The 26,214-nt window shown below is 40.3% G+C and overlaps 2 protein-coding genes across 9 annotated transcripts in view; one reads left to right on the top strand and one right to left on the bottom strand.

Moving 5' to 3' along the window:
* The window catches only part of efr3a (EFR3 homolog A (S. cerevisiae)), a 120,835-nt gene extending 102,986 nt beyond the window's left edge, over positions 1-17,849 (top strand). For 3 of the 8 annotated variants that reach the window (XM_036131340.1, XM_036131338.1, XM_036131343.1), the window contains 9 exons: positions 142-273; positions 350-417; positions 3,249-3,376; positions 3,973-4,023; positions 10,611-10,690; positions 10,783-10,834; positions 11,953-12,056; positions 13,842-13,891; positions 14,137-17,849. In XM_036131340.1, the coding sequence (XP_035987233.1) occupies positions 142-273; positions 350-417; positions 3,249-3,376; positions 3,973-4,023; positions 10,611-10,690; positions 10,783-10,834; positions 11,953-12,056; positions 13,842-13,891; positions 14,137-14,242 (771 nt within the window). In that variant the 3' untranslated portion in view covers positions 14,243-17,849. Of the gene's footprint in view, positions 1-141; positions 274-349; positions 418-3,248; positions 3,377-3,972; positions 4,024-10,604; positions 10,691-10,782; positions 10,835-11,952; positions 12,057-13,841; positions 13,892-14,136 lie in introns of all 8 variants that reach the window. The other 5 variants (XM_036131342.1, XM_036131345.1, XM_036131341.1 and 2 more) reach the window with 3 other exon arrangements.
* Positions 17,850-18,410: 561 nt separating this feature from the next.
* Positions 18,411-26,214, bottom strand: LOC118560373 (otoconin-90-like). Its single transcript, XM_036131347.1, has 6 exons — positions 26,045-26,214; positions 23,974-24,069; positions 23,691-23,862; positions 21,227-21,336; positions 19,539-19,776; positions 18,411-18,808 (listed from the first exon to the last, which is right to left on the bottom strand). Exons 3-6 carry the CDS (start codon positions 23,807-23,809, stop codon positions 18,529-18,531), a joined length of 747 nt encoding a protein of 248 aa, XP_035987240.1. The 5' UTR covers positions 23,810-23,862; positions 23,974-24,069; positions 26,045-26,214; the 3' UTR covers positions 18,411-18,528.

The raw sequence follows: 26,214 nt of genomic DNA, 5'->3' as shown, positions 1-26,214 counted from the left end.
GGTAAACTGTCCAGGGTGGCAATGTGTGCGATTTAGACACTTTTTTAGAAATGAAGGCATGTAGAGCAGTGACAACAAGGTGAGCTCATCAAAGCCGACGTCCTGCTCTGAAAGCGCCCCGCCGGGCATCCGTGTCTGCAGGAAATGGCTCTGAACAACGAGGAGAACATGCCCATGTCCATCCGCTGCGGCATCATGGCGCTCGTGGCGGCGTACCTCAACTTCCTGAGTCAGATGATCGCCAACCCGCCGTTCTGTCAGCACGTCAGTAAGGTGCGTCATCAACCAGAAGTTACGCCTTCTTATACACGTTGGGTTGTTTTGTTCATTCCTGCCGTCGCCTCTTCAGGTAATCGAGTTGAGAAACATGGACGCTCCGTACCTCCTGCCTGAGCACATCTTCAGAGACAAGTGTCCGTAAGTGTTTACTTTGTGGCAGATTGTAGGGTTGAATTGGGAGAAACTAAGGTTTGATCTATAAAGTCTGTTTCACTATTGATTCTCTTACGCTGGATGCAAGGTTTGCCACCTGCATCGTATGGCTAAATTCAATTAAATTTTATTTATATAGCGCCAATTCATGAAACATGTCATATCGAGGCACTTTACAAAGTCAAAATCAGTCAGATTATACAGATTGGGTCAGATTATACAGATTGGTAGAAAATGTCCTATATAAAGGAACCAGTTGATTGCATCAAAGTCCCGACAAGCAGAATTCACTCCTGGGGAACCGTAGAGCCACAGGGAGAGTCGTCTGCATTGTCCATGGCTTTTCAGCAATCCCTCATACTGAGCAAGCATGAAGCGACAGTGGAAAGAAAAACTCCCCATTAACGGGAAGGAAAAACCTCCAGCAGAACCGGGCTCAGTATGAACGGTCATCTGCCTCGACCGACTGGGGTTACAGAAGACAGAACAGAGACACAACAAGAGAAACAAAAAAGCACAGAAGCACACATTGATCTAGTAATCTGTTCTACATTAGATGGTAGTAGCAGGTGAGCCGTCTTCTCTGGATGATGTCACAGTTAACAGAACGCCAGACCAGGTGTACCTACTATGAAGATAAGAGAGAAAACAGAAAGTTAAAGCAGAAATGACGACATTCATTTCAATGCAATAAAGGCTTTGTGATTAAAATGTCCATGTGGAATCCAAAACTTCCCAACATCCAGCTGTATATTAAACAGTAGAATGATTTTAATAATGAAGTTTTATTAAAACAAACAACAGCTTGGTGTCAGTATGGTGTCTCTGTACATCCATCAGACTGGACAGGTCTATAAAGTCCAGAGGACGGCTCCTTAGCACCGATGGAGCTCACACGAGAGGTTTTAACTTTTTGGTTCAAACTTTCGGTCCCGTTTTGTGAATGTTTAGTCCAGCCCTCTGTTGAAGTGTGATTAAGCCACAACCCTGTAATATGAGGCCCCAGTCCAAAACAGGGCCAATAGTTTGAAACTGGAAAAAAAAATCTGAAAGTGTAAAAATAAATAAATAAATAAATTATTTACTATTTTGTTTAGTTTCAACATTATTTTCTGTTTAAATTTATTTTTTTCAGTTTCAAATTGTTTTAAGTTTTAAATTTTACATTTTTAAACAAACATTATGAGCCTGATTTAGCTCCACACATCAGTCCTTCCTTTCATACTTTCCATCCATCTGGTGCTCCTCTGTTTCAGTCCGTTGTGTTAAAATAGCACACATTGACCAAAGTGCTTTCCAATACAACACAGAGATGCATAGCCTAAAATAAATCAAACTTTATATAAACTATTAAAGACACAGAAAGGCAGAAGCTGCTTTAACCTGGTGTTAGGGCGGTCTAAGAGCGTCTGGTTACTCAGCCTCAGCGCTCCTACACAGGTGTGGAAGTGAAGAGGCTCTGACAAGTACATGGGTGCCAGTCCGTGTAAAGTCTTAAAAGTGAGTAATAAAAATTTCAAAGGGATCCAAAATAAACCAAGAAGCCAGTGGAGAGAGAGCAGGACAGGGGTTATGTGCTCACACCTCTTAAATCCAGTTAGAAGATGGCCTGAAGACTTTAAATTTAACCATCAGTGGAGATGAGCCAAAACTAACGGAGAAATCCAGAACTTTTACACTGGAAACCTATGAAATGTTGTGGGTTTTTTTTAAAGAGCATTTTGATGTCTTGCATTAGAAAAGGTTCATGGAGACGGCCGGATTTGAAAATAAACAGTTTTTACGCCCCCTGGAGGTGGTTTTGGACTTCACGAAAAAAGAGTTGATGCACGAAACGGGGGATGGAAACACGTTTGCTGAAGGATTTCTGACGTAGCAAAGGTTTAGCTCACATAACTGATCGGCTGTTTCTGCTGTCAGCGTCTTCCTGGATATTCCCAGAAAACATGTAGAGCGGCTTTTCTTACGTTACAGTAACATCGCCAGTACTGGTTGACATATCGAAACGTTTACGACAGCGACGTGTTGCTGAAAACCTCTCTGCTCTCATCGTGCTCCATGCTAGTTCGTAGCCTCTACTTCCTGTTCATTACAGCCATGCCTAATGTCAAATATTTGGCTAAATTAATTCACTTTTAGTGGATGAATACAAGCCCTTTTTTTCTTTTTTGTGATATTTTAAAAGTTTACTCAAAATTTGCTTGACATTTTGATGGAAACGTAGCTGCTAATTGCAGTTCACAACCTTTCCACCAGGGGGCACTAAATGATAATCAGTGCACCTTTAACTCTGTATATTGGATGTTTGAGAACTTCTCTGTTGTTCTATAACCTCTTGCATCATTTCACAGATCAAAAGTTGATGCAATCAACTGGTTTCCTTATATAGGACATTTTTGACCAATCTGTATAATCTGACCCAATCTGTATAATATGATTGAACTTGACTTTGTAAAGTGCCTTGAGATGACATGTTTCATGATTTGGCGCTATATAAATAAAATTGAATTGAATTGAATTGAATTGAAAAGTAATGACCAACCTTTGATCTTCGGGTAATTATTTTGAAGCTTCTTTATTTGAAGGTCCTCGCTACAGACTATAAACACACCAACGCTCTGCTCAGTGGCAAATTAAACCTTGCTCTATAATCTGTGGATTATAAACGCTCTAATCTAGAATCCCCTTTATAGAAAACTGCAGGGAGAGGATTGTTACATGATACATTTTGCTTTATTTGTGGACATGCCAAGTCCTCCTTACTGTCAGTTTTACTGATCGTTATTCAAACGTACATTTTTTTTGTCCCGTTCCAGTCTTCCTGAATCCTTGGACAAAGATGACAGGCAGCTGTATTTCCAAACGGCCGACATGGCCGAGTGTCTGGCAGGGCCGGGGTACAACGTGGAGAGGTTGTCTGTCCCGTACATCCCCCAGGTCACAGGTACGATTCCTGCCTCCTCACACTCTGATAATCACACCAAACAATTAAAGTCTGCAAATTTACATTTCCTTTTCTGGAAAGTGTTAACATCTGACAAAAAGCACCACGTCATCCCAAACAAGCGGCTATACTGTGTGGTAATGTTACTTTAAGATAAAATATATGTTAATACAAAAATAACGGCCTATACTAAGGCATCCGGGAACTTGCATGGTGCTTTCTACAACTTGTAGAACTTGCCTAGGTCTTTCCAGTACCTTCCTGGTACTTCCAGCGAACCTTCAGGATAATATGAACTGACTTGTTACCTGAAAAGAGGCAAATTATTCACCAGCCCAACCATATGGTGATGTACGTTTTCAGAAAAAGCCTAAAATATCATCATGAAGTGTAGAAAACTGCAGAAAATGTTGCACAATTCATCGATACGTTACATTTTATAAAATATACAAGCTGATGGTGACACAGGTAAGTTATTTTCAAAGTATATTTTCTAAACATCCAAGCGTCAGGATGACTTGCAGCTTAGTCGTGACTTTATTTTATCTCTAACCAAAGGTTTCCCTCTGTTCTCTCTGCCACACGTTGGTGTTCAGTGCTTTACACAGTAGGAAAAATCCTCCACAGGTGCAAGCAGACATCCAGAGGTAAAAAGCTAACCTAGAGCTGGAGTAGAGTCCTGTAGCGATAGATTCCTGCTATAAGATACGACCTTCGTTTAGCTCCCTTAAAAGACCCGAGACCGGCTGTTCAAAGTCGCTAGAAATCAGCTTGTGGAGTCCCCCTTCCTCCTTAGGGTCCGGATGTTCTGATTGGTCGGCTCTCATCAGGCTCTGCCCACCTACTCCCATCGCTTTAGCTCAGGTTTAAAAACAATAAAAGAGTTTCCCTGGATGCAAAGTAAAGTTTCACTAGAAGTGGGTAGATTAACCAAAAGTTGTACTAAAGCAAGGGAAGCATTACTTCATAATATTTTTATTCAAGTAGGAGAAAAAATCAGTCAAGAATAAAAAGATATTTAGTAGAATAATTACTCAGGTACTGTTTGATCATAACATCTGATTTAATGTGTACAAAACTATGTAATCAGACAAAAATATAAAGTTATGTGCAGATTTTGGTGTTTTTAAAAAATAGATTTTTAAACAATATCACAAAAAACAAGTACAACTAAATTATACACTACAAAAAGGGAACTAAAAGTAAGTGAAATTTTCTGGAAATTTGTGTTTTTTTCCTTTATTTGAGCAGCTAAAAAAACTATTTGCCAATAGAATAAGAGTTTTGCACTTAAAATAAGAACATTTCATCACCATTATCTTATTTCAAGTGCAGGATATCTAATTATCTTATTTTAGGGGTAAATATACTTGCTTTTCGTTCCCTTTTTGCAGTGTATAATTTCAAAGTAACAAATTCATGTGTAACAAGCAAAGAACCAAATAAATTTTCCTGTAAACATAAACCTTTTGATTCCCATACTTACAGACACTAATAAATGAAGGCCAATAATGATTTATACTGTTAAGTGGATGTTCATCTGAGCTCTAAATGGCTCAACAGATAGAAAATAACTTCATATTGTGCCACTTTTATTTATGAAGCGCTTTAAATAAACCAAGGTCCACAAAGTGCAGAACAGCGTGCTGAATAAAATTAGACTAGTTACAGACAGTCACATTAAAATGGTTAAAATAGAGTCAACCTCTCAGGATGGAATAAAGGCTTCAGCAAATAAATGTGTTTTCAGAAGATTCTTGCTCTCAGAGAGGTCTGCCTGACATACAGAGTTAGCTAAAGTGATGGTAGCCTCTAAGTTTACGCTTAAGCTTTTAGGCACCAGGAGCGGCTGCTGGTTGGCAGACGTAAGGGTGGATTTATGTGACTGTAGCAACACGGAGGGCGTTAGGAGATTTAAGAGCAAAGAAAAGAACCTTAAGAGGAACCCTGAACTGTTCAGGCAGCCCAACGTTAACGCCGGGCTCGTCTGCCCAACATGCTCAGCTTTAACTTTCCGTATTTCACCGAAGAAACGGAGCAGAGTTTGACTTTAGGAGCTCAGATCAGCTGACTTTAGCTAAACGTTTGAGGCTCGAAGCTTTGCATGAACCGGCAGGAAAACTTTTTATTAAAACGACCAACAGTGAACACGGTCAGTGTTTTCTTTCCTTTCCTCAGAACAGAAGCTGTTTATGTAGCTAGAGACGGACCTTAAAACGCTTTAATAACTTGTTGAACCGTTTATTTTATTTTTTTACCTGCCGTTGCTCCTGGACTCACGGTGGTGAGTACATGATGATCTGTGAATAGTTTAGCTGTGTTTGGCGCCAGTCTGTGTTTTCATTCTAGAGTTGGATAAATTAACCGTCGCTGTTTGGTTCTGTTTTTTGGTAGCAGTGACGTCACATTGTATTAAAACCATTAATGCACTGTATTGTACTGGGACACATGTGCTAGTTTAACTCCTTCAGGTTTTAACTGGTCTGATCTGATTGGCCGATACATGAAAACACTCTATAACCTTTTGCTGTTGAGAAAAAGTCAGCTGACAGCTCATATCCAACTCAGCTGCTGTCTGAAAACCTGCTTTTAATTTCATATTGGACCTGCTTATTGATGGTATATGTAAGTAAGGACAGGGTGAAAATGCTGAGTCACTGTTTTCTACGGTGATTTAAAATTGTCTTGAAATTAGTGTATTTGTCCTTGATTTGATCCGGTAAATAAGATTATCTGCCAATGGAATAAGATTTTTCACTTAAAATGGGAATAAAGCATCTTATTTCAAGTGCCGCATATAAAACTTTCTTATTTTAGGGGTCAAAATGCTCATTCCGTTGGCAGATGACCTTCTTTACCTGCTCAAATCAAGGACAAATACACTCATTTCAAGAACATCTTATTTACTTTTAGTTCCCTTTTTGCAGTGTGGGAAGGCAGGAGCCCACAGCATCCCACCCTGCATCAGTGAGAGGAATCTAAGACTGTTTTATGGAAATAATTCCTGAAGTGTGAGAGGAACCTTAATAGAGAAGCTTTAGGTGGAGCGAGTTGCCAGGTTTGGGTTTGGACCTCTCTGTGGGTCATGATATTCCTTTGGTTAAGTTAAACAGAAGTAAAAATGATTCTTGATCTTGCATGGTCTTCATAATCTTTATGATGAAGACAAAGGCTGGTTGTTGCTGTTATCTGTAGGGTTCCAGTCATTCTGTTGGGTGTACACTGACACAGGAGTTAAGATCAATGTTTATCAGGAGGGTTTTTGTGCTAAAATAATTTTCTGACATGGTAAGCTGCTGCAGCTCTGCAGGGACGTCTGTTCTCTTTTAGCCGCTTTTAACCAAAAGTTAAGGTCGAACTGTAACTATGGCAGCGCGATATCTTGCTGTAGTGAGATAACATCAATAAATATTACGATGCCGCCATCGGTTACGATATAAATCTATTTCCTTCGTTCCTCCGGCCTTCCATCACTCCGTGACCGTCAGCATTTTTTAACAATGTCCTCAGTGTCCGGTGTGCACATCTCTGTCCAACTGGCTAAATATTATATTTACATGTGAAATGCAAGTTCAAAACACTTGGAAGATGTTAGCTATTAACTACTGCACACCCGGCAGCCCTTTATTATGAACATTGCAATATGTCCGGGATATATTGTGCAGCGTTAATGGCAACCCGGTCAGTACTGTAGACCATAGACATTATAAATGTAGACGCGTCATTGGGCGGGTTCTGCCTGCTGTGGATGCGTCAGAGCGTCCGCCATGTTGAATGTGGCAAATCTGCAAAAAAGTATCAGAGGGAGTTTCATCTCAGAATATACTTTCTATTCGTAATATTTTTATTTTTGTAATATTACAAATATAAGTTTATTTTCGTATTCCTTTAGCTTCGTTCTCCTGACTTTATTCTCGTAAAGAATAAAAATAATTAAAATGATCTAACCTGGCCCTTTTACTCCAGGACTAAAATAGTTCTGCAAACTGTGACTATTCTGGAAATGTTCCCCCTTAATTCTCATAATACGACGTTCTTCTCATAATATTACTACTTTTGTTATTTATTTTTTTTACTTTATTCTCCTATGACTTTTCTGTCATTTTAGTAATTTTATTTCTTTAATACTCTGACAGAGAGAGAGAGAGAGTGAGAGTGCTATAATCAGGACATACAGTTATATAGAAACACACGCCTATTTATTTATAATACTTCAAAATCTATATATGCACATGAATATCTAAAAACATCGATCAATAGCTCTCTGTTGTGCCAATCTCTATCAATTAATCTATAAATATTTCACTACTTTCTGCCACATACAACATGGCGTCTACGTTTATTTGTGCTGTAGACGGGGAGTAAAACAATCTGCTGCGAAGTTAAAGCTCAGGTATTTGCTCTACAGCGACCCCTGGTGTTCAGGAGGAGCCCTGCAGTGAGGCGGGTTCTTAAACCATTTTCTGCTCTCTCATCTTCTCCTTAAACGGAGTAAAAGATGCATTTAAGGCACATAACAGCTGTTAGAGTTTCAGCCTGGGAAGCTTTTCCCTGTGGTCCAAAAAAAAAATAATTAAAACTGTCTGAATCTTCTGGAAGAGTTTAAGTGAGAGCAAATGTCAGAAGTACAGCAGCGGAGTGAGAGCCGTGTTTTCTGCAGCTTTTTTTAATCTCCCGTCCTTTGGGACGAGTTTCCTCATTAGTGCCGACTGCTGAGTCATTCCTGCTCAGAGTTCGCAGCAAAGGTCGCCGTGACTCATGGAGAAAGTTAATTATGAAGCGCCGCCGCCGCCGCTCACTGTTTCTCCTCTGTTTGCACACCTCGTCTGGCCCTCCTCAGCCAAACTCACAGGAGACTCTCTGGCTCTGCAGAATCCGTCCCCCGTACAAAACCGGAGCGCCGCACCCGGAATCTGAGGGGTGTTCTGTGTCCGGGGACAGAGACGAGCTAAAAAATGTAAAATAACTGGAATAAAATAACACCAGTAGGCCAATTAATGGATGACTGTGCAGTTCTACAATCTCTTTTGAATCCCTTATTAATTTGACTTTTTCCCTTCTTTAATGTTGTTCTGAAAAGTCTTCATTACCTTGAACATTTAGCGCCTTTTTTATACATTTGATTTGTTCTTTTCAAATGACTTCGACTCGTATCACTGGTTTGTTTTGAGCCATCGAAGCTGTTTAATAAAGTTAATTTGAACAGATTTTTATGAGCTTTTGCTGATTTTTGGCATATTTCAGCCATTTTGTTTTTAGTTTTTACTTGTTTATTCTGTTTAAAAGTCCAAATGTCCAAATTATTTCCTTTTTTTTAATGCAAAGCCCTTTGAATCCAGGAGAAGCAGAAGCTTGGAGACCTAACAGACCGGCACACTATGGAGAGATTTAAAAGCTCTCTGTGAGCCCGGTCTGTGTGTGGCAGGAAATCTAAATGTCTGGCAGCATTCAGGTCAACTTTTTAACTTCTGCTTCACTTCTGACCAGCATTTTTACTCCGACTGCCGGCCTGTACATCACAGAGTCTGCAGTGATTATGTGAAACAGAGCAGCGGTGAATGGAAGCAGCTAAAAGTCAGTTTTCCCCACATATTCAGCCTGTTTTTACTCCAATGGTTTCACGGCTCTACGGTCACGTCGCTGTCATTTTTATTCTGGAAACGCAGATGATCAAATCACACAAACTCTGTAAACGTCATTCATTTGGCTCAGACACTGAGAAACACTTCCTGCTCGTGGTCACAGGTGCAGGAAGAACATTTAGAGAAAACTGTTTGTTTAATAATTAGATCTATAGATGTTTGCAGACTTTTATCCATTTATCTTTCCACTTTGAAAGGTCAGTTCAAAGCTTTTTATTTCCTTTTCACTCCATATATGGTCAACAGATTCTGTTTTCTAAATCTTTATTTTCAGGTTCGGTCATTACATCAGATTGATTCGTTAAGTCGTTAATTAGCCAGCGGCCCTTTACACGGGACAATCGTTATTCCATATTTTAGGGGTGGAGCGGTGAAGGCTGAGAGTTCCCTGGTTCAAATCCACTGAGCTATATTATACACTGGAGTGCTGATTTTGCCGAAAAACTGAAGTCACTGGCCGCCATCTTGCTACTCCCTACTCTCACAGAATCCCACAGGATTTGGTTGCAACAACAAGCAGTTTTCTGGCTGTGTGAAAACGTTTCACAGGTAATTCTACAGTCAGTCAATGTACTAACACTATCAACTAGTGTTGATAGGGCGACTGTGGCTTGATAGGTTGAGATCTGGTCTGGCAACCAGAAGGTTGTGGGTTCGATTCCAGCTTCCCCTTGCCACATGTCGATGTGCCCTTGGGCAAGGCACTTAACCCCAAGTTGCCTACCGAGCTGCGTCTCGGTGTATAAATGTGTGTGCGTTAGTGAGAGCGACTGGGTGAATGTGGCTATAGTGTACAGCGCTTTGGGTGGTCAGCATGACTGGAAAAGCGCTATATAAGTTCAGTCCATTTACCATTTTACCATTTAACTACTAGGAAATTAGGTGCTGAAATATTTTACATGTTATTCATATTAGATATACATATATGTATATATAAGTATGTGTATATGTATATATGTATATATATGTATACACATATGTATATATATGTTTTTGTACATTGTTATTTATATATTTATAAATGTTAAACATATATATTTAAATGAATAAAATGCAAAATATTTCAGCACATGACTTTCTCATTACTTGATAGTTTTAGAACATAACATAAAAGTATATGGCATTTGACATTTTCGAAAGTCTTAAGCCCCCCCTGAACATGAGAAAATCCTCGTTATTTGATGCTGTAGCGCACATATTCCCTAGTTACTGGAGGAAAATAGGGAGTACCAATATGGCGGCTGGTGGCTTCAAAGCGACTCGTTCAAACAGCGGGCGATTAGCACTCCAGTGTATAATAGAGCTCAGTGTTCAAATCCCACAGACCAGCCCTGCACACATGTCACACAGAGGACACATGTCATTGGAGACGCAAGTTGCAGTGACTGATGATGATGATAATTGTTAATAGATGTGTTGTAAAATGACTGATACGTTCAGGAGAGCTGAGGAAAAGCCGATGATGAACTATTTGATTCATGCTAACGCTATCTTTGTGTTTCTTTGCACCAAAACACGATGAAATATTCTCCTTCTGTTTGACTCCGACCAGCCGGTTACTGATTTAACGGCCCGTGTCGTTTCAGACGAAGACCGTCTGACCAGGAGGAAGAGCTTTGTGGACACCATCTCCCTCCAAGTGGACATCATGTCCAACAGCCTCCCAGATAAGGTGATAGATAATTTATTTATGACACAACGCCACCCGGTAAAGGACACAAATGTCTTTTTAAACTAGCTTTATTTTATCTTTTCCTGCGTCAGCAGTCGGAGTTGGCGGAGGAGATCACGTTTGAGACCCTGAAGAAGGCCATCGGTAAGATCCTCCGGTTCTGTCAGGAAACTGGCTCCTCTCTGTATTATTGAGCAGATGTGATGACAAACACTTAGTCTTTTAGTTTGACTTTTGTTTTTAATTGTAATAGGCCCAGATCATAAGCCCTCCTCCTCCTCCGTGCTCCACGGTTTGTTCTGATATTTTCTTATTGGTCTGTCAGTGAAAACGGTGCGTTGCTTCTCTGGCCAAACGTCTCTACTTTGGTGTGATCGGTGTTCCAGAAGAATCTGCTGCAGCAGCAACATAATTCCTGCTGCAGCACTTTATTATATTTAATATATTAAGCTTTTCCTTTCAAAGCTTTCCTAACAAACCACACTTTTTCGTTTGTTTTCACATTGTTCCATCATAACCTGCAGAGACCTGCAGGGCTCGTTACTCGTGACGGTGGGGTGAATCCTCTGGGGAAAGATTGGCAGCTGTCCTAAATGTTTCCAACACTGCAAAAATGGAACTAAAAATAAGTAAAATGTCCTTAAAATTAGTGTATTTTTCCTTGATTTGAGCAGGTAAAACAGATGATCTGCCAATAGAATAAGATTGTTTGTCCTTCAAATAGGAACAACTCATCTCCATCATCTTATTTCAAGTGCAGTATATCTAATTATCTTATTTTAGGGGTCAAAATACTCATTCCATTGGCAGATAATCTTATTTACCTGCTCATATCTAGGACAAAAACACTAATTTTAAGAACATTTGACTTATTTTTAGATCCGTTTTTGCAGTGAACTTGGGGAAAATCTTTGTGTCAGCGGAATGATGGACTTCAGATAATTTGGAGATAACCGCCTAGTCCTCCTCAGATTGATGGGTAACAGCTGCTTCTCTGAGGCTATTGCTGATGTCTTTCTGCCCTGGCATTGGTAAAAACCCACCTGTACTCTCCAAAGCAGTAAACTGTAAAAGCTGATGCTCTCCTAATTGCTTAACGAGTGCATCTGACCAGCAGCACATGGATGCTGCTTTTCCCCATCAATCAGCAACGAGGCTAAACTTTCTTTCAGCTGTTTTTAATTAACGAAGAGGTTCGTTTAGTGCGAGCAGGACGTCCGTCGTCTCTTTGTGCCGTTGAAGTTCTCGGCGTCTTCTTTCAGATACAACCGGTTTGGAGGAGCAGGAGAGGGAGAAGAGGCGTCAGGTGATGGAGAAGTTCCAGAAGGCTCCGTTTGAGGAGATCGCTGCTCACTGCGAGTCAAAGGTGGGAAATAGCGCCGACGTGGACCAAACTTTTCACAGAAAGACGCATGTTGTGTTTTACTGACTTTATAACAAACCAGTCCTCTGTCGCTGTAGCAGTTCCAACTGCAGAGCTGACATTTCCAGCTCAGGCCACTCTAGTCCGACTGATCGCTGTGAAAGACGACCTTGGAGTCGCTGCCTTCTTTGTGTTAGCGACATTTAGCTTCAAAGACAAAGAGACGCCATGATCAACCCCCTACAGGGCGCTGCTGCTGAAACAGGATTTTTTTTAAACTGTACCTCATGCATATGAGCCCCAGGCTGTAGGAAAGCTTTTGCCAAGACCAAAAAGTTATTAAAAAGAACTAAAAATTTCGCTGGTGAAGATTCTCAGTCATCCAGGTGATGGTCATTCCAAAAAGAAGTAAAAAACAAAGCAACTGGACTTGTTTTTCGTAGTTGAAGACGTTTCGCTTCCTCTCCAGGAAGCTTTCTCAATTCAAAAAGTCTGGAGTAATGTGGAGTACCAAGCTTTATACAATTGGCAAACAAAGGCCTTGCAATGGCTTAGATAACATGCAGATTCAACTAAAAATTACCTTTTTATAAAATGATTAATGAATTTTAACAAATTGGCGCTAAATGGGCAACAGTGGACTGTCCTCTCTAGTTGTCCTTCCCTCCTGAGAGCAGCAGGCCGTGGCACCGCTGGGCAGACAGGAAGAAGCAGGCGGGGTGGTTTTTCAAAATAAAGTACATTTTAACCTTTTTATGATGTTTAAATTCATTTCAGACTCGGATTATGGTTAGCATAAGTGTGCAAATATAGGCTATACATATAGAGCAGGTGTCACCGACCTTTGTGAAACTGAGAGTTTCTTCGTTGGTGTTGCTTCATACCAGTTCACCTTAACTCTATGTAAAATAAGCACGTTTTGCATGCTTTGTTATTGATATTGTCATTTTTAAATATATGTAAATGCAGGTGTGATTAAACAAGAAGAGTAACTTTTGGGGGAGTGGTGGCCTAGTGGTTAGAGCACATAGCTTTGGTCCCAGAGGTTCTGAGTTCAACTCCCACTAGCTTCCATTCTGGGTCCCTGAGCAAAACTCTTAACCCCCAATTGCTCCCCAGGCGCTGCACAGTGGCAGCCCACTGCTCCCCAATGGGGATGGGTTAAGATGCAGAAGTGAATTTCTCCATTGTGAGATCAATAAAGCTCAATTATTTATTTATTATTTATTTTAACGGAGTATGGCCTCAGTCAATCGTTCCCCCCAAAATGTGATGGACGGTTGTATTGGAAATGAAATTTCGATTACAATGCAAATTGTAGTTGACAAGAAAGATTGATTGATTGATTGATTGTTAAAATAACGTGGTGGTGGATTGTGTTTTTTTTAGAACAGGCTCGTGACCGCCACATGTTGGTGACCCCCTTTTTATATATATATATATATATATATATATATATATATATATATATATATATATATATATATATATATATATATATATATATATATATATATATATATATATATATATGTATGTGTATATATATATATATATGTGTATGTATGTGTATATATATATATATATATATATATATGTATATATATATATATATATATATATATATGTGTATATATATATATATATATATATATGTGTGTATATATATATATATATACATATATGTGTATATATATATATATATGTGTGTATATATATATATATATGTATATATGCTCCAGCAGGAACGTTGCGCTCCTCCTAACTTTCGATGCTTTTCTCCTGCAGGCCAACATGCTCCACGACCGCCTGGCCCAAATCTTTGAGCTAACGATCCGGTAAGTCGCTCATCTCGCCATCAGCCGCATCTCATCTGGGTCTTTAAACCGTCTTTAGTGAAGTAATTTACATTTTTAGGTGTTAAAAAGACGTTTTTATGGTTCAGAACTAAGTATTGATGAAGACCTCATTGGTTCTAGATGCTGTAGCGCCGCTCTAACTGGACCCCCAGTTAAACCAAGCTGCTTTTTATCCCTTTATAAAAACGTAACGCTTCTCTTTTCCTTCCCCTGCCGACCGCCAGGCCTCCCCCCAGCCCGTCCGGAGTGGTCTCCATCTCTACGGGACACACCCAGCATCCGTCTGTCCCCGTCTACGAGATGAAGTTCCCGGACCTGTGCGTCTACTGAACAAAGACGTGACTCCAAACGTAGACGAGGAACAACAGCAGCTGCAACCGCCACACTCTGCTTTTCCTCCAATCAGCGTCAAATCTGACCCAGCAGAGCGCCGCCATGTTGTTTCTCTGACTTCACCGACCCTAAACAGACTCACCAAGAACAAAACCCAGAACAACGCAAACCGCTTTAAGTTGCCGTGGTGACGTGTCGATGCTCCAGCTTCACGCCTTGTAGATAAACTCCAGAATAAACTCTGCTGTTAGGGGAAAAGATTCAAACTACAGGTTTTAGCTGCTTCTTAATAGACACCAGTAGTGGAATAGTAGTAGAAAAATCTAAAGCAGCCTCAGAGTTTAGTCTTACGTTCTGCTCCGCCAGATCTCCTGTATTTACTCTGAAATATCTGCCAATCTTCACACCTGCTCAGCGGATAAAATCACAGTTCAGTTTAAAAGGCTCACGGTTGGTGAAACTAAACCACAGCTCTAAATGTTCAACGTTCTCCAAAGTTGCAACTTTCACGTCGATTCTTGGATTAAAGTCTGGCAAAATTTAACAATATTGCCAAACTATATATCTGATAAAGTTTTTTTTTTGTTTGTTTTTCATTTTTCTCAACAATAAATTAGAAAACGATCTTATAAAAGACAGCTGGGACATAATTTTAGGTGTGTATTTATTCATTTAAATATCAATTTACCAGGAATAATCCAAACAAACACATTTTGCTTCATCTTTGCAAATTAAATATGGGAAAAACTATAAAGACAGGTGTTAAAAATCTGATTATTTCAATAGTTTCTTCTTTAAACCCTGGTTTTCCTGCCCCTGCTGTTCTTGGACTGAGCTGCAGGTTGGAAAACATTTCTAACTACAGGCACAACAACCAGTGGAAACTAATGGTGGAAAATTAATTAAGATTCAAATATCATAAGGATAAAGAAAAAAAGATAAATTCTGCCAAATTTGACTTTGTCTTGTGACTTTATTACAACATCCAAGATCAAATATTTCACATCCGTGGAGAAAAATACAATTTCTTTAATTTCCTCCATCATTATTAGATTTATGAACAGAAAACAGAAAAGCAGAGTGAAATCTAAGCCTCCTAATGCGTCCCTGTGTTTTATTTTTACTTTTCAAAGTGCAGTTCAGGTTAGAAACAGTAGGGGGCAGCACATCCGGATTTAAAGCATGCTATTTATACCAAGTGGTCTGAAATTATGTTACAAATAGTAAAAAAATCTACCAGAACACCTTGATTTCTTTAACGCAACGTTGGAAAAACTTGAAATGTGAACGAGTCGATCACCAGATCTTAACGGCTAGCTAACCCAGAGTGGTGGTAAGTTTGCAGAGTTGGAGCAATTTTTATGTTAACTGTGAAGATTTATGTGTTCTGGCCGGTTATCAGAACTTTCCTCTAATCTGAGTTCAGTGAGAGGAAAACCTGCTGAAGGTGAATCTGGTCCTAATGTGTTGGATGTGGATGTTTGTTGTCAGTCATGCCCACCATGCTACTTGAAAAGTGAATTTTGACGGTTTTTAATCACCAGCCTGAGCCTGTTACAGCTGAACTGTAGATTATTGGTTTCGTATCCGTAACTAGTCTGTGGTGAAGCCGTATCCTGTACGTTTACTTGAATAAAAAAAAGCACCAAAATCAGCAGAACATCTATGACTACGTCTTTATACAGTAACAGTTTAGGTAGAACCACTGAGTCTCTCACAGGTTGTGTAATTCCCCGTCAGTGTAATACCCCCCATGACCACTAGGGGCTCCAAACCCCTCATTCAATGAAAACAAAAAATACTAAATCATTTAACTTTTACTACAAGTCGCTGCAGTCTAGATTGAAGTAAAGGTATTTCTTCACATCTTGTTTAACTATGGCTCCAAAAACCACGGCTGAATGCAGAGTTTGAGACCGGGACGTTATTTGGGTTAAAGTTAACGCTAACAATATAGCTAATAATGCTTCATAGAGCCCGCGCTGTCCTGGGATTCACGGGTTACGGTTGTTTTACAAAATGGTTAATTCTCCAAAACTTATAACGTATTAAGTTTCTCTGAATTTACAGGATACTTTCTCAGTTCCTACATGACACTTAAAATTTGGCAATTTATTTTTTTCAAGAGGCGTAAGTCAGACAACCTGATATCTACATCCTGATAGTTTTCCTCATACTTACAAGCTGCTTTTTTCGTGCTTTTCGGGAATTTGGTGGGTATTATAAAAGGAGACTGGACGGTATTTATATAGGACAGATAGTAGGGAACCAGAAATGTAACCTGTAAAGCAAAATATACGCAGTTTTTACCTGCTAGCTTGTCCGGTTTGAACAATATGCGCTGCGAGTACTAGAAGGTAGGTAAGTTTCAGGAAGTAACCAAAGTTCTCTGTATCCTGTAGGCTCCAGGAGAGCATAGCTATTCCCAACGTTGTGAAAACGCTCAGGTTGAAGTCGGGGAAGTGTTGGTTTAAGAAACTAGATTTGGCTGTGGTTGTTTGGAGCGCCATAAGTCTTTGTAGATGTTGTAAAAAGAACCTGCACGACCCGCTGGCGTAGTTAGACGCTGAAAAGTGTATAAAAGCACATAACCTGCTCGTTGCCTCATGAAATTAGGAGATTGTCCATCTTCTCTTCAAGCTTCCCGTTGATCCACCAGCTTTTGTACAGAAATCTGATTTAAAGGGAACGTATTCTGACCACGAGTGGGAGCGAACTGAGCCGTTTGTCACCTTTAGCCCGTAAACACGTTGGATTCCTGCGCTTTTCTCCACGTTACGTCTCGTTTCCACTCACCAGGGTTAAATCAGCTGACCTCGTAGTTTATTAGCTTTTTTTTTTTCCCTTTTGAACACTCGAGGAGGCGCTCTACATAAAAACTCGCTGTGAAACAAAATCCATCTAAACTCGACCTCTCGCCGCCGACGGGAGAATCGTCTGTTTTTAGATGGAAAACGCAGGGAATGCGTCGTTAAAGCAGCAGATCATATATTTTTGTATATTTTATGCATCGCATGGTTCGGTTGTTGCCTGCTAGAGATTTAAAAACATATCGTATCATTGAAAATGCTGAATCACTGTTGTTTACGTCATTGTCTTGGGTTTAAATCGGATCATGCAGCCGTTATTCCTGCAGGAGAGATTGTCTTTTCTTTTTTTTCAATCGTAGAAATTATTTTATCAATTGAAATGAGCTGTTATAGAAATATATTTTTTAGATCTTGGGTGCAATCTAGAAATTTGCCATCTGTTTATTTTATTCTTTTCCCAAAGATGTCGGCTGTGGTTTTAGTCAGAAATCGTCTCAAAGATCAACGCACCAGCACAGAAAAACGTTTCCTCTTCAGCCGCCATCTTGGAAAAAAACACACAAAAAAACGAGACCTGAAGTCAAAGTTAAAACCCAAACATCAAACGACTTCTTTTCTTTCTTGCACATGAACGTTTGTCAGTATTAGCTGTTGAGGGCAGGTCCTCTGGAGCAGATGGATGCATGAATCTGAGCTTTGTGAGAGAATAGGGACCAGCAGGCTCTGTCATTTCAAACCGAGTCGACATGCAAAAAAACGGCTCAAGGTTGCACTTTGATCTGAAGGTACTGAAGGTACTGAAGCAAAAAAATAATAAAAGAAACTGAGCAGCACAGATGCGTTTGGTACGAATGGATGGTTGGAAATGTTTTTATTCCGATTAAGTCGGTGTAAAATAATGGAAATCTGTGATTAGCTGAGATGTTTCCTCCTCTCCCAGGATGGAGCTCGTTGATTTCACCGGCTACGATCTGCAGCACGTCGAGAGCAAAGCTGTTGACTTTTTATTCGTCTGTGGTCTCTATCTTTGAGTCTGTTTTAGAGATTAAATGTGTCCTGTCTCTGTTCACCTTCACAAAGATAAAACGCTGACGCTTGTTTTGAACACGGTGACGATCTATGACCACTAGTTGGCGCCAAGGCTCCTGCAGCAGGTTCAGGAAATGGACACACTGAAGCACTTACATGTTGCAGATTTTGGCTCGTATGTTTTCATATCCTCTCTGTGTTTGGCAGCACTTATTCCACAAACAAACAAAAAAAAAAGCATTTTCTTGGCCGTCTTGAGCGGCTGACTTGACGAAATCAGAAAATGATTTCCTGAACCACAGCTGCAGCAGAGCCTTGGTGTCTCAGAATGTGTTGGATTTTAATGTTCCAGAGATACAAATAAAATGTTTCTATTAAAGCATTTGACTTGTACAGTTTTCATTGAGGTCCATGTTAAACAAAAATGACCCAGAATGTCGCTGTTTAGTTTTCTTCCTCCTCCTCCTCTTGTTCATAGTCCTCTGCTTCCTCCTCCTCTTCTTCCTCCTCTTCCTCCTCCTCCTGTAATTGTTCTCCCGGTCTCTCCGCTGGTTGTCGGTCTTGATTCGGTCGGTGGTCATGGTTCTGATTCTCACTGACAGTCGGCTGCTCTCTGGTCTCCTCACTGGAGGCAGGAGGAGTTGTCGTCGTTGTTTTGACACCTGATGATCCTGGAGCTGGAGGATCTGACTTCTCTTCATTCATTACATCAGAAATTTGATCACTGCAAAATGATAAAATGTCTTTCAATTAATGGCAAGAAAATCACCAGAGTTTAGAGCTCAAATGTATTGAAATTCAGCTAAAGTTTAGCCAAAAACAAACAGCCCAGGGTTGTAATTCTTGCTACCCTGCAGAAAATATTCAGACAGGAGTTAAAATCCCAGTAGAGAATTTGGATTTTTTGCTAACTTCAGACTAGAAGGTTGTAACTTCCCTACAGAATCTTACTTGCACAAATAAGGAAACCCAATCCCTTCAAATGATCCTACAGGATAATTTCTTGCACTAAGGACAGGCCACAGAAAAAAAAAGTGGACCCAAGCACTCAGCCTTGAGGTGCTCCTGGGCTGAGGCTTGTATTTAAACCTGACTGCAGGCCACATGGCTTAATTAAGCAGGAGTTTTTTTTTTTCCCCAGTTTCCTGTCTAGCAATGTGGCAATAAGAATTGATGTCTCAATGCCAGATAGAGCTCGACAGATTTTGTTTTCACAAGTGGAGCAAACAGCATTTCGCCATAATGCTCCGCTTGATTTGTGCATGTAAATAGCTTTATTGTGATTCCTGCAGGGAGAATTTCAAATTATATGGACACTACAATGGGAAAGTAGGAGAGTAAAGGAAGAACAAGAAGAGAAAAAAAAGAAAGAGAAGAGGTGAAAGAAAGAAGAGATAAAAGGAAGAGAATGATAAAACGAGTTTTTTAGGATTTACACTTCAGCAGAAGCTCACCTGTCTGGATGTTGGGCTGAGGAACTCGTCTGCTGCTCCTCAGACTGTTGGCTCTCCTCGCTGGACGGTGGAGGCACTCGGAGCGGTTTGGGAGGTCTGCTGGCGCGGCGGCAAGGAGGCGCCGGTCCACGGCAGCGTTGGGAAGGCAGGCTGTGGTTAAAGTGTGCCGCCGCCATGCATTCTGCTGTGGCTTTGTCACACACACACTGCAACTTGTCGCATACTGTTACTCCCTGACCTGCAGACGGCACAAACCGTTATTTTCAGGGCTCGGAATGCAATCGATCTATTAAATTTACCGATATAGCAGTTTCAAAAACATGAAGTGCTTCACACAATAAATAAGATAAACATGGTCAGAATAAAGATTATGAGAAAACTTGTGAATGAGAACAGACTGATGGTGCATGAGTGGTACAAGACAGCATGAATGTATTAATTAGCAGTCTCTGATGCAATGCTGATTAAAGCTGAATGATTTAAATGTGCACCTGTTGGCACCTGGTTGCTGCATTTTGGATAAACTAACATTTGTAAGGAGTCGGTCTGGCTCCCAGTTAAATTAGCAATGGAGTAATAAAATCTGGTACTGATGAAAGCATGAATTAACCTTTCTGCTTCACTTTATTGGAAAGAATAGTCCATAGTCCTCTTCTTAGAAATGTGGCAGAGTTGATAGTGAAAGCTCCACTTTGCACAACAAGCAAATCTAAAATGTTCCAATTCCTTGTGGAGAGCAACACAAAGGCTCCTTAAAGCTTTCTGAAGCCGATGGCGTCCCATTAAGACAAAACGTCAAACCACAAAGGTTTTTTTGGCCATAAAACAGTGACTTTGGGTTTTACCTGAATTTAGGGAAAGGAAGTCAGGATTCATATAGATCTTTACTTCAAGACAGCATTATAACTTGCTTAGGTGGTTAATGTGATTTAACTTTCTGTTCTCTCTGCTTTAACTTTCTGTTCTCTCTCTTTTCTCTTCATAGTAGTTACACCTGGTCTGGCGTTCTGTTAACTGTGACATCATCCAGAGAAGACGGCTCACCCGCTACTACCATCTAATGTAGAACAGATTATTAGATCAATGTGTGCTTCTGTGCTTTTTTGTTTCTCTTGTTGTGTCTCTGTTCTGTCTTCTGTAACCCCAGTCGGTCAAGGCAGATGACCGTTCATACTGAGCCCGGTTCTGCCGGAGGTTTTTCCTTCCCGTTAATGGGTGGTTTTTCTTCCCACTGTCGCTTCATGCTTGCTCAGTATGAGGGATTGCAGCAAAGCCATGTACAATGCAGATGACTCTTACTGTGGCTCTACGGTTCCCCAGGAGTGAATGCTGCTTGTCGGGACTTTGATGCAATCAACTGGTTTCCTTATATAGGACATTTTTGACCAATCTGTATAATCTGATTGAACTTGACTTTGTAAAGTGCCTTGAGATGACATGTTTCATGATTTGGCGCTATATAAATAAAATTGAATTGAATTGAATTGAATTGAGATTCAGTGAGAAGTACAACTGGGTATCATCAGCGTAACGATGAACGCAAACAGACGTGACGAGTTTACAATTTTTTTTATCAAGCAACATTCTCAAGTTTTCTTCTTCAAAAAGGACACCAAACAGGCTGTGAAGCAGAATAAAGCAGAATAAAGCAGAATAAAGGTGCCCTGCAGCACGGCGTGCTCACTCACATCGCGGTTTGTTGCTGCCGTCGCATGAAACGTGAGCGTTGAGCTTCCTGTCGGCTCTGCAGCCCATGGAGCCGATCTGCTTCAGGCAGCAGCGATGGAAGAAGCAGCATCTGAGGAGCAGAGCAACATCAGCAGATACCAGCTGGAGCAGAGAAGCTGGAAAATACTCACCGTCAGAGTTTTTAAGTGTTTGAGGAGGAATTACTGAAGTATCTTTCACAGGTCTGCTTGTTCTTTTACATGTGTTCAATAATAAACAGTGACACCAAAGCAGCAGCACATTTTTTTTTTTTTTTATAATTCTAACTTTAAAAAGTCTAAAGTTAAAACACTCAGGAAAGAAGAAATGCCTTCTTGTCCACTCCTTTCTCACTTATGGTTGAATTATTTTGATACCATGTCATAAGTCTCCTCTCCACAGAGAGATATTTTAGCATTTACTTCATTCTTTTGCCCTGGAAGTCGACTAAAGCTCCTTCTAGCAACCAGTGGCTCAGTGACACCATGTATTTTCTGAAGTTGGAAAAGATCAGGTATTTCTGATAAATTTTGTAATTTATATTTATAATTCTTTCTTACATTCTTTTCTGCCCCTTATTGACCCACCCCCTTCCCTTCTTTTTTTTGTGGGCTTTATTTATGCTTAATTATTGCTTAATAGGATTTTCAGTTATTTAGTTGTTACCATTACGATATCTATTATTTTGATTTATTTTCTTTGAGTTGCGTGGTGTACTGTTTGTGCCACCAAATTAAGAGAAACACTCTAGGAGATTGACTGTATGCCACGTTCTTAATTTTTTGACATGCACAATACCTCTATGGTGTCAAAATGTACATTGCTGATTTATCTTTTGTTTTTTTGCTTGTTTAATTTGCTCAATGTAAGTCACAATATGTTCTTCAGATGATAAAGGTGACCGAAGTTTAATTTGTAATTTAGCTTTTAAAAGGCACTAAATCAAAATCTAGAATATTTTCAAAAAGCATTTACTCTGCACAACATTTACATATTTGCACACTTTGCATCATTGCATCTCCATCTAGCGTTATAAATGCTACCGAACTCTTAGTCCTTAAAAGCATCCTTGCACAACCCAATTCTGCACATTTAATGGTTGTATACTGTGACCTTCTCCTGCATTGTTAACATTTCAATTGTTTTTTATAGTGCATTTTAAATCTATGTTTACTTTTAAATCTCTGCTGCACCTAAAACTGTAATCTAACTTTTACTGCAATTTACAAAGCTGTATGCAACGAAATTTCGTTCTGTACGTACTCTGTGCATACAAAATGACAAATAAAGTGGTCTAAGTCTAAGATTTATTTAATGTGTCTCTGTGTTTATAGTTTATACTATTATTTCTTTCCGTAATAAGTATATGCACATTTTTAAAAGTGAAAATTTACATTTTAAATTTAGTTTTAAATGTAGTTGCTTTTTAATAATTATTACTATTAATAAAATAGGTCAGGCTTTGAAATGTCAATGACCAAAAAAAAACAAAAAAGATTAAAATATAAGCACAAAAATTGGACTAAACCTCTGATTACATCTATGTATTTTGATTTAATATATTTCAGGGTTCCCACACCTTGGTGAACATAAAATTCAAGGACCTTTCAAGGACTTTCCAGGACCAATTTCCTCAAATTCAAGGACCACACGTGACGGCATTTACCTACTGTGACCGCTGAATAGGTTATCATATTTTAATACAATGCAAATTCAATAAAAGACTAAACGGCATAGAAGTTGTTGGGTCAGAAGCAATGCAAGAAAGTGGACTTAATTTATAGCCTACATTGATATTGATCATATTCATAGCCTACATTTATATCCACAGTGCATGGCTATGCCATACTACATTACATATAAGATGTACATTAACCTACCGTTTCATGGAATTTTATGGAAAAAAGTGCAGCATTGAGATGTTCAGAATTATATCAATTTGTTTCACTTACTTTCATCTTTGATTAAGCTAGTTTTTGACTTTGACTCTGAAAAGTCGCTAAATATAGCGACAAAGTCGCTGAGTTGGCAACACTGCGTGAATGTAACCTATTGGACGCACGTAGGCCTAAACCGTAGCCTACCAACTAACGAAGAAGAACGAACATACTTTGGCAAATTAAAAGTCTGCGGAATCAACATAATCTTAAAAGATCGTGTGGTAGTAAAATAATGACACGAGTCGTCATCCGTGTGAACTTTCAACCCCACAAAAAAATTCAAGGACTTTCAAGGAGAAGGTGTTTTTTTGGCTGTTTTCAAGAACTTTCAAGGACCTTGAATTTATTTTTTCAGATTCACAAACTTTAAAGGATTTCAAGGACCCGTGGGAACCCTGATATTTGTAAAGGCACTCTGATCATCCCATAAGTCTAGTTGTAATAATCGTGACTGAGGATGTTTCTCCTCTCTGAGCATTTATCAGAACTGTCCAGACGGGCGGACCTGTCCAGCTGGTCCAGAGGCTGTCCTCCTCCCTCCTGTCCACAGTAGCAGCCGTACATCTCGTACTCGTGTGGACATCGTCCCGTCAGGCAGCGCAGCATCTCCCCGAGCGCCGCCATCTCCCGCCGGCCTCCACCGTCGCTGCTGTAGACGCTGAAGGAGTCGCTGCACTCTGGTCACAGGAAACATTCAGGTGAAACACTCCATGGACCGAGGCTGAAACATAAACCTGAAACACTTCCATGGATAGAGGCTGTGGAAGGCGATGGCGGGTCCGGCTCACCTTTACCCTCCGGCTCCTGGATGTCGGTGAGGCCGACGGACTCCAGCAGGGACCAGGCGAAGAACGGCACCGTTCTCCTCTGGGGGGCGTCTGACTCTGAGGGTAAACACAAGAACCTCAGTTAACCTCTGAGCTGCAGGAGCTCCATCCTGCACTGCAAAAACGTAACTAAAAATAAGTCAAATTGTCTTGAAATGAGTGTATTTATCCTTGATTTAAGCAGGTAAATAAGATGATATGCCAATGGAATGAGATGTTTGCACTTAAAATAGGAACAATTCATCTCCATCATCTTATTTAGAGGGCAGAATATCTAAATATCTTATTTTAGGGGTCGAAATACTCTTTCCATTGGCAGATAATCTTATTTACCTGCTTAAATCAAGGACAAATACACTCATTTCAAGAAAATTTGACTTATTTTTAGTTACGTTTTTGCAGTGTGCTGCACTTTCTGCACAGAAAAGCTTACATTACCAGGGTATACACTGCAAAAAGGGAACTAAAAATAAGTAACATTTTCTTTAAATTAGTATATTTTTCCTTGATTTGAACAGCTAAATAAGACTATTTGCCAATGGAATGAGAATTTCTACCCCTAATACAAGATCATTAGACATTCTGCACTTGAAATAAGATGGAGATGAATTTTTCTTATTTTAAGTGTAAAATTCTTATTCCATTGGCAAATAGTCTTATTTACCAGCTCAAATCAATGAAAAATACACTAATTTCAAGAGGATTTACCTACTTTTAGTTCCCTTTTTGCAGTATAGTGCAGGGGTCGGGAACGTATGGCTCGCGAGCCAGATGTGGCTCTTTTGATGATTTCATCTGGCTCGCAGATAAAACAAAATATCAATGCTATTGTTTTCATCCGGGTTTTTCGCGCATGCTCACCGGACTGGAAGGCGAACACATAGCGGGCGCAAAGGAAACTAACCAGTTCTCGACGTACTTTTCTTCTTTAGATATCGTATCACAAGAACGTTTTAAGAGTAAGTTGATGGTTGATATCGGGACATAGGCACCAGCAACCCCCGCGACCCCATGAGGGATAAAGCGGGTCAGAAAATGGATGGATGTTCACACATGTTTGTGTAACAGCAGAAAGCGGAGTCGGACACAGACCACGCCTCAGCAGAGAGGAAGAGCCGCCCGGTAGGTTAAAAAAAAACATTGTTCACACAGGATTATTTTGGTGTTTTTGTCTTGTTAAAATGGGTGGAGGTGTAGGCGACGTTGCAGCGTAAACACAGGCGTACTAGCGCGCGTGAACGGGGGCGTAATGAAGCCGCTGTCTGCAGCAGCAGCAGCCGCCGCTATCTGCTGCTTCAGACAGCGGCTGCTGCTGCTGCTGCTTCTGCGGCCCGTGTAGCGATCGCCACCTCCCCTCCGCCGCTATTTAAGTAGAACAATGACTAGAGCAGAATTAAGTTGTATTTACCGGAGATGAAGTGTAGACTGCAAATTCTCTCGTAGAATGATGGCTCCCCCAGTCCATTGGGAGTGTCTGCCTGCGCTCTTTTCATTGAAAATATCAATTTCTTTCATATTTTTTCCTCCTTCGGTAAACGACAGAAACGTACATCCAACGATTTGGAATGCCTCTGTGTGCAACCGGGAGCACAACAAGTCGTAGGCATTGTTTAGATTCCAAAAATAAACTAAAAGTACGCTCTAAATCACCCGTTTTGTAATGATAGAATGCGAGAACAGTTCTCTTTTTGCCTACAAGCGGGACCCGGATGTAGCGCTGACGTCACACGTGAACTGTTGACTCTCACTGAAATAAATTTCCAAATATTTTGCTTTCATGGCTCTCTGAGTCAAAAAGGTTCCCGACCCCTGCTATAGTGGAAGTGAATGAACTCTTTCGCTCCATACTGGGAACAGCATTTTATTCTGTCCAAATATCTACTCTATTCATCTTTAGTGTGTGGTTTATGAGCTGGAGGTTCCTCTGGCCTCCTCTAAAGGTCAGGCCACATCTAATGCACCTTTTCAGACACAGTTAACAGCATTAAAGCCCTGAACCGCCGATGAGTTCCTCTCTGTTTAACGGCTGTACCGTCTTCCTCCTGCGAGCTGTCTGCCTCCTCTTCCTCCTCTTCCTCCTCGCACAGAGACGTCTCCGTGGGTGATGAAGACCTCACAGCAGCTGTTGTACCTCGTTTAGGTTCAGTCTGGGTGACTGATGGGGGGGAGGAGGTCGTTGACCCCAGATGGTCCGTACCTGCA

The sequence above is a fragment of the Fundulus heteroclitus genome, unplaced genomic scaffold, assembly GCF_011125445.2.
Source record: "Fundulus heteroclitus isolate FHET01 unplaced genomic scaffold, MU-UCD_Fhet_4.1 scaffold_42, whole genome shotgun sequence".
Classification (NCBI taxonomy): domain Eukaryota; kingdom Metazoa; phylum Chordata; class Actinopteri; order Cyprinodontiformes; family Fundulidae; genus Fundulus; species Fundulus heteroclitus.
The sequence above is the reverse complement of the archived record's forward strand: the minus strand, read 5'-3'. Positions and strand labels throughout refer to the sequence as shown.

Coding starts and splice junctions, on each gene's coding strand:
- LOC118560373 (XM_036131347.1), bottom strand. CDS start 23,809: ATGGCGGCGCTCGGGGAGATGCTGCGCTGCCTGACGGGACGATGTCCA. Junction 21,337..23,690: donor CCTCTGGACCAGCTGGACAG/GTCCGCCCGTCT, acceptor TCTGCTCCTCAG/ATGCTGCTTCTTCCATCGCT. Junction 19,777..21,226: donor CGGCAGCAACAAACCGCGAT/GTGAGTGAGCAC, acceptor TGCCGTCTGCAG/GTCAGGGAGTAACAGTATGC.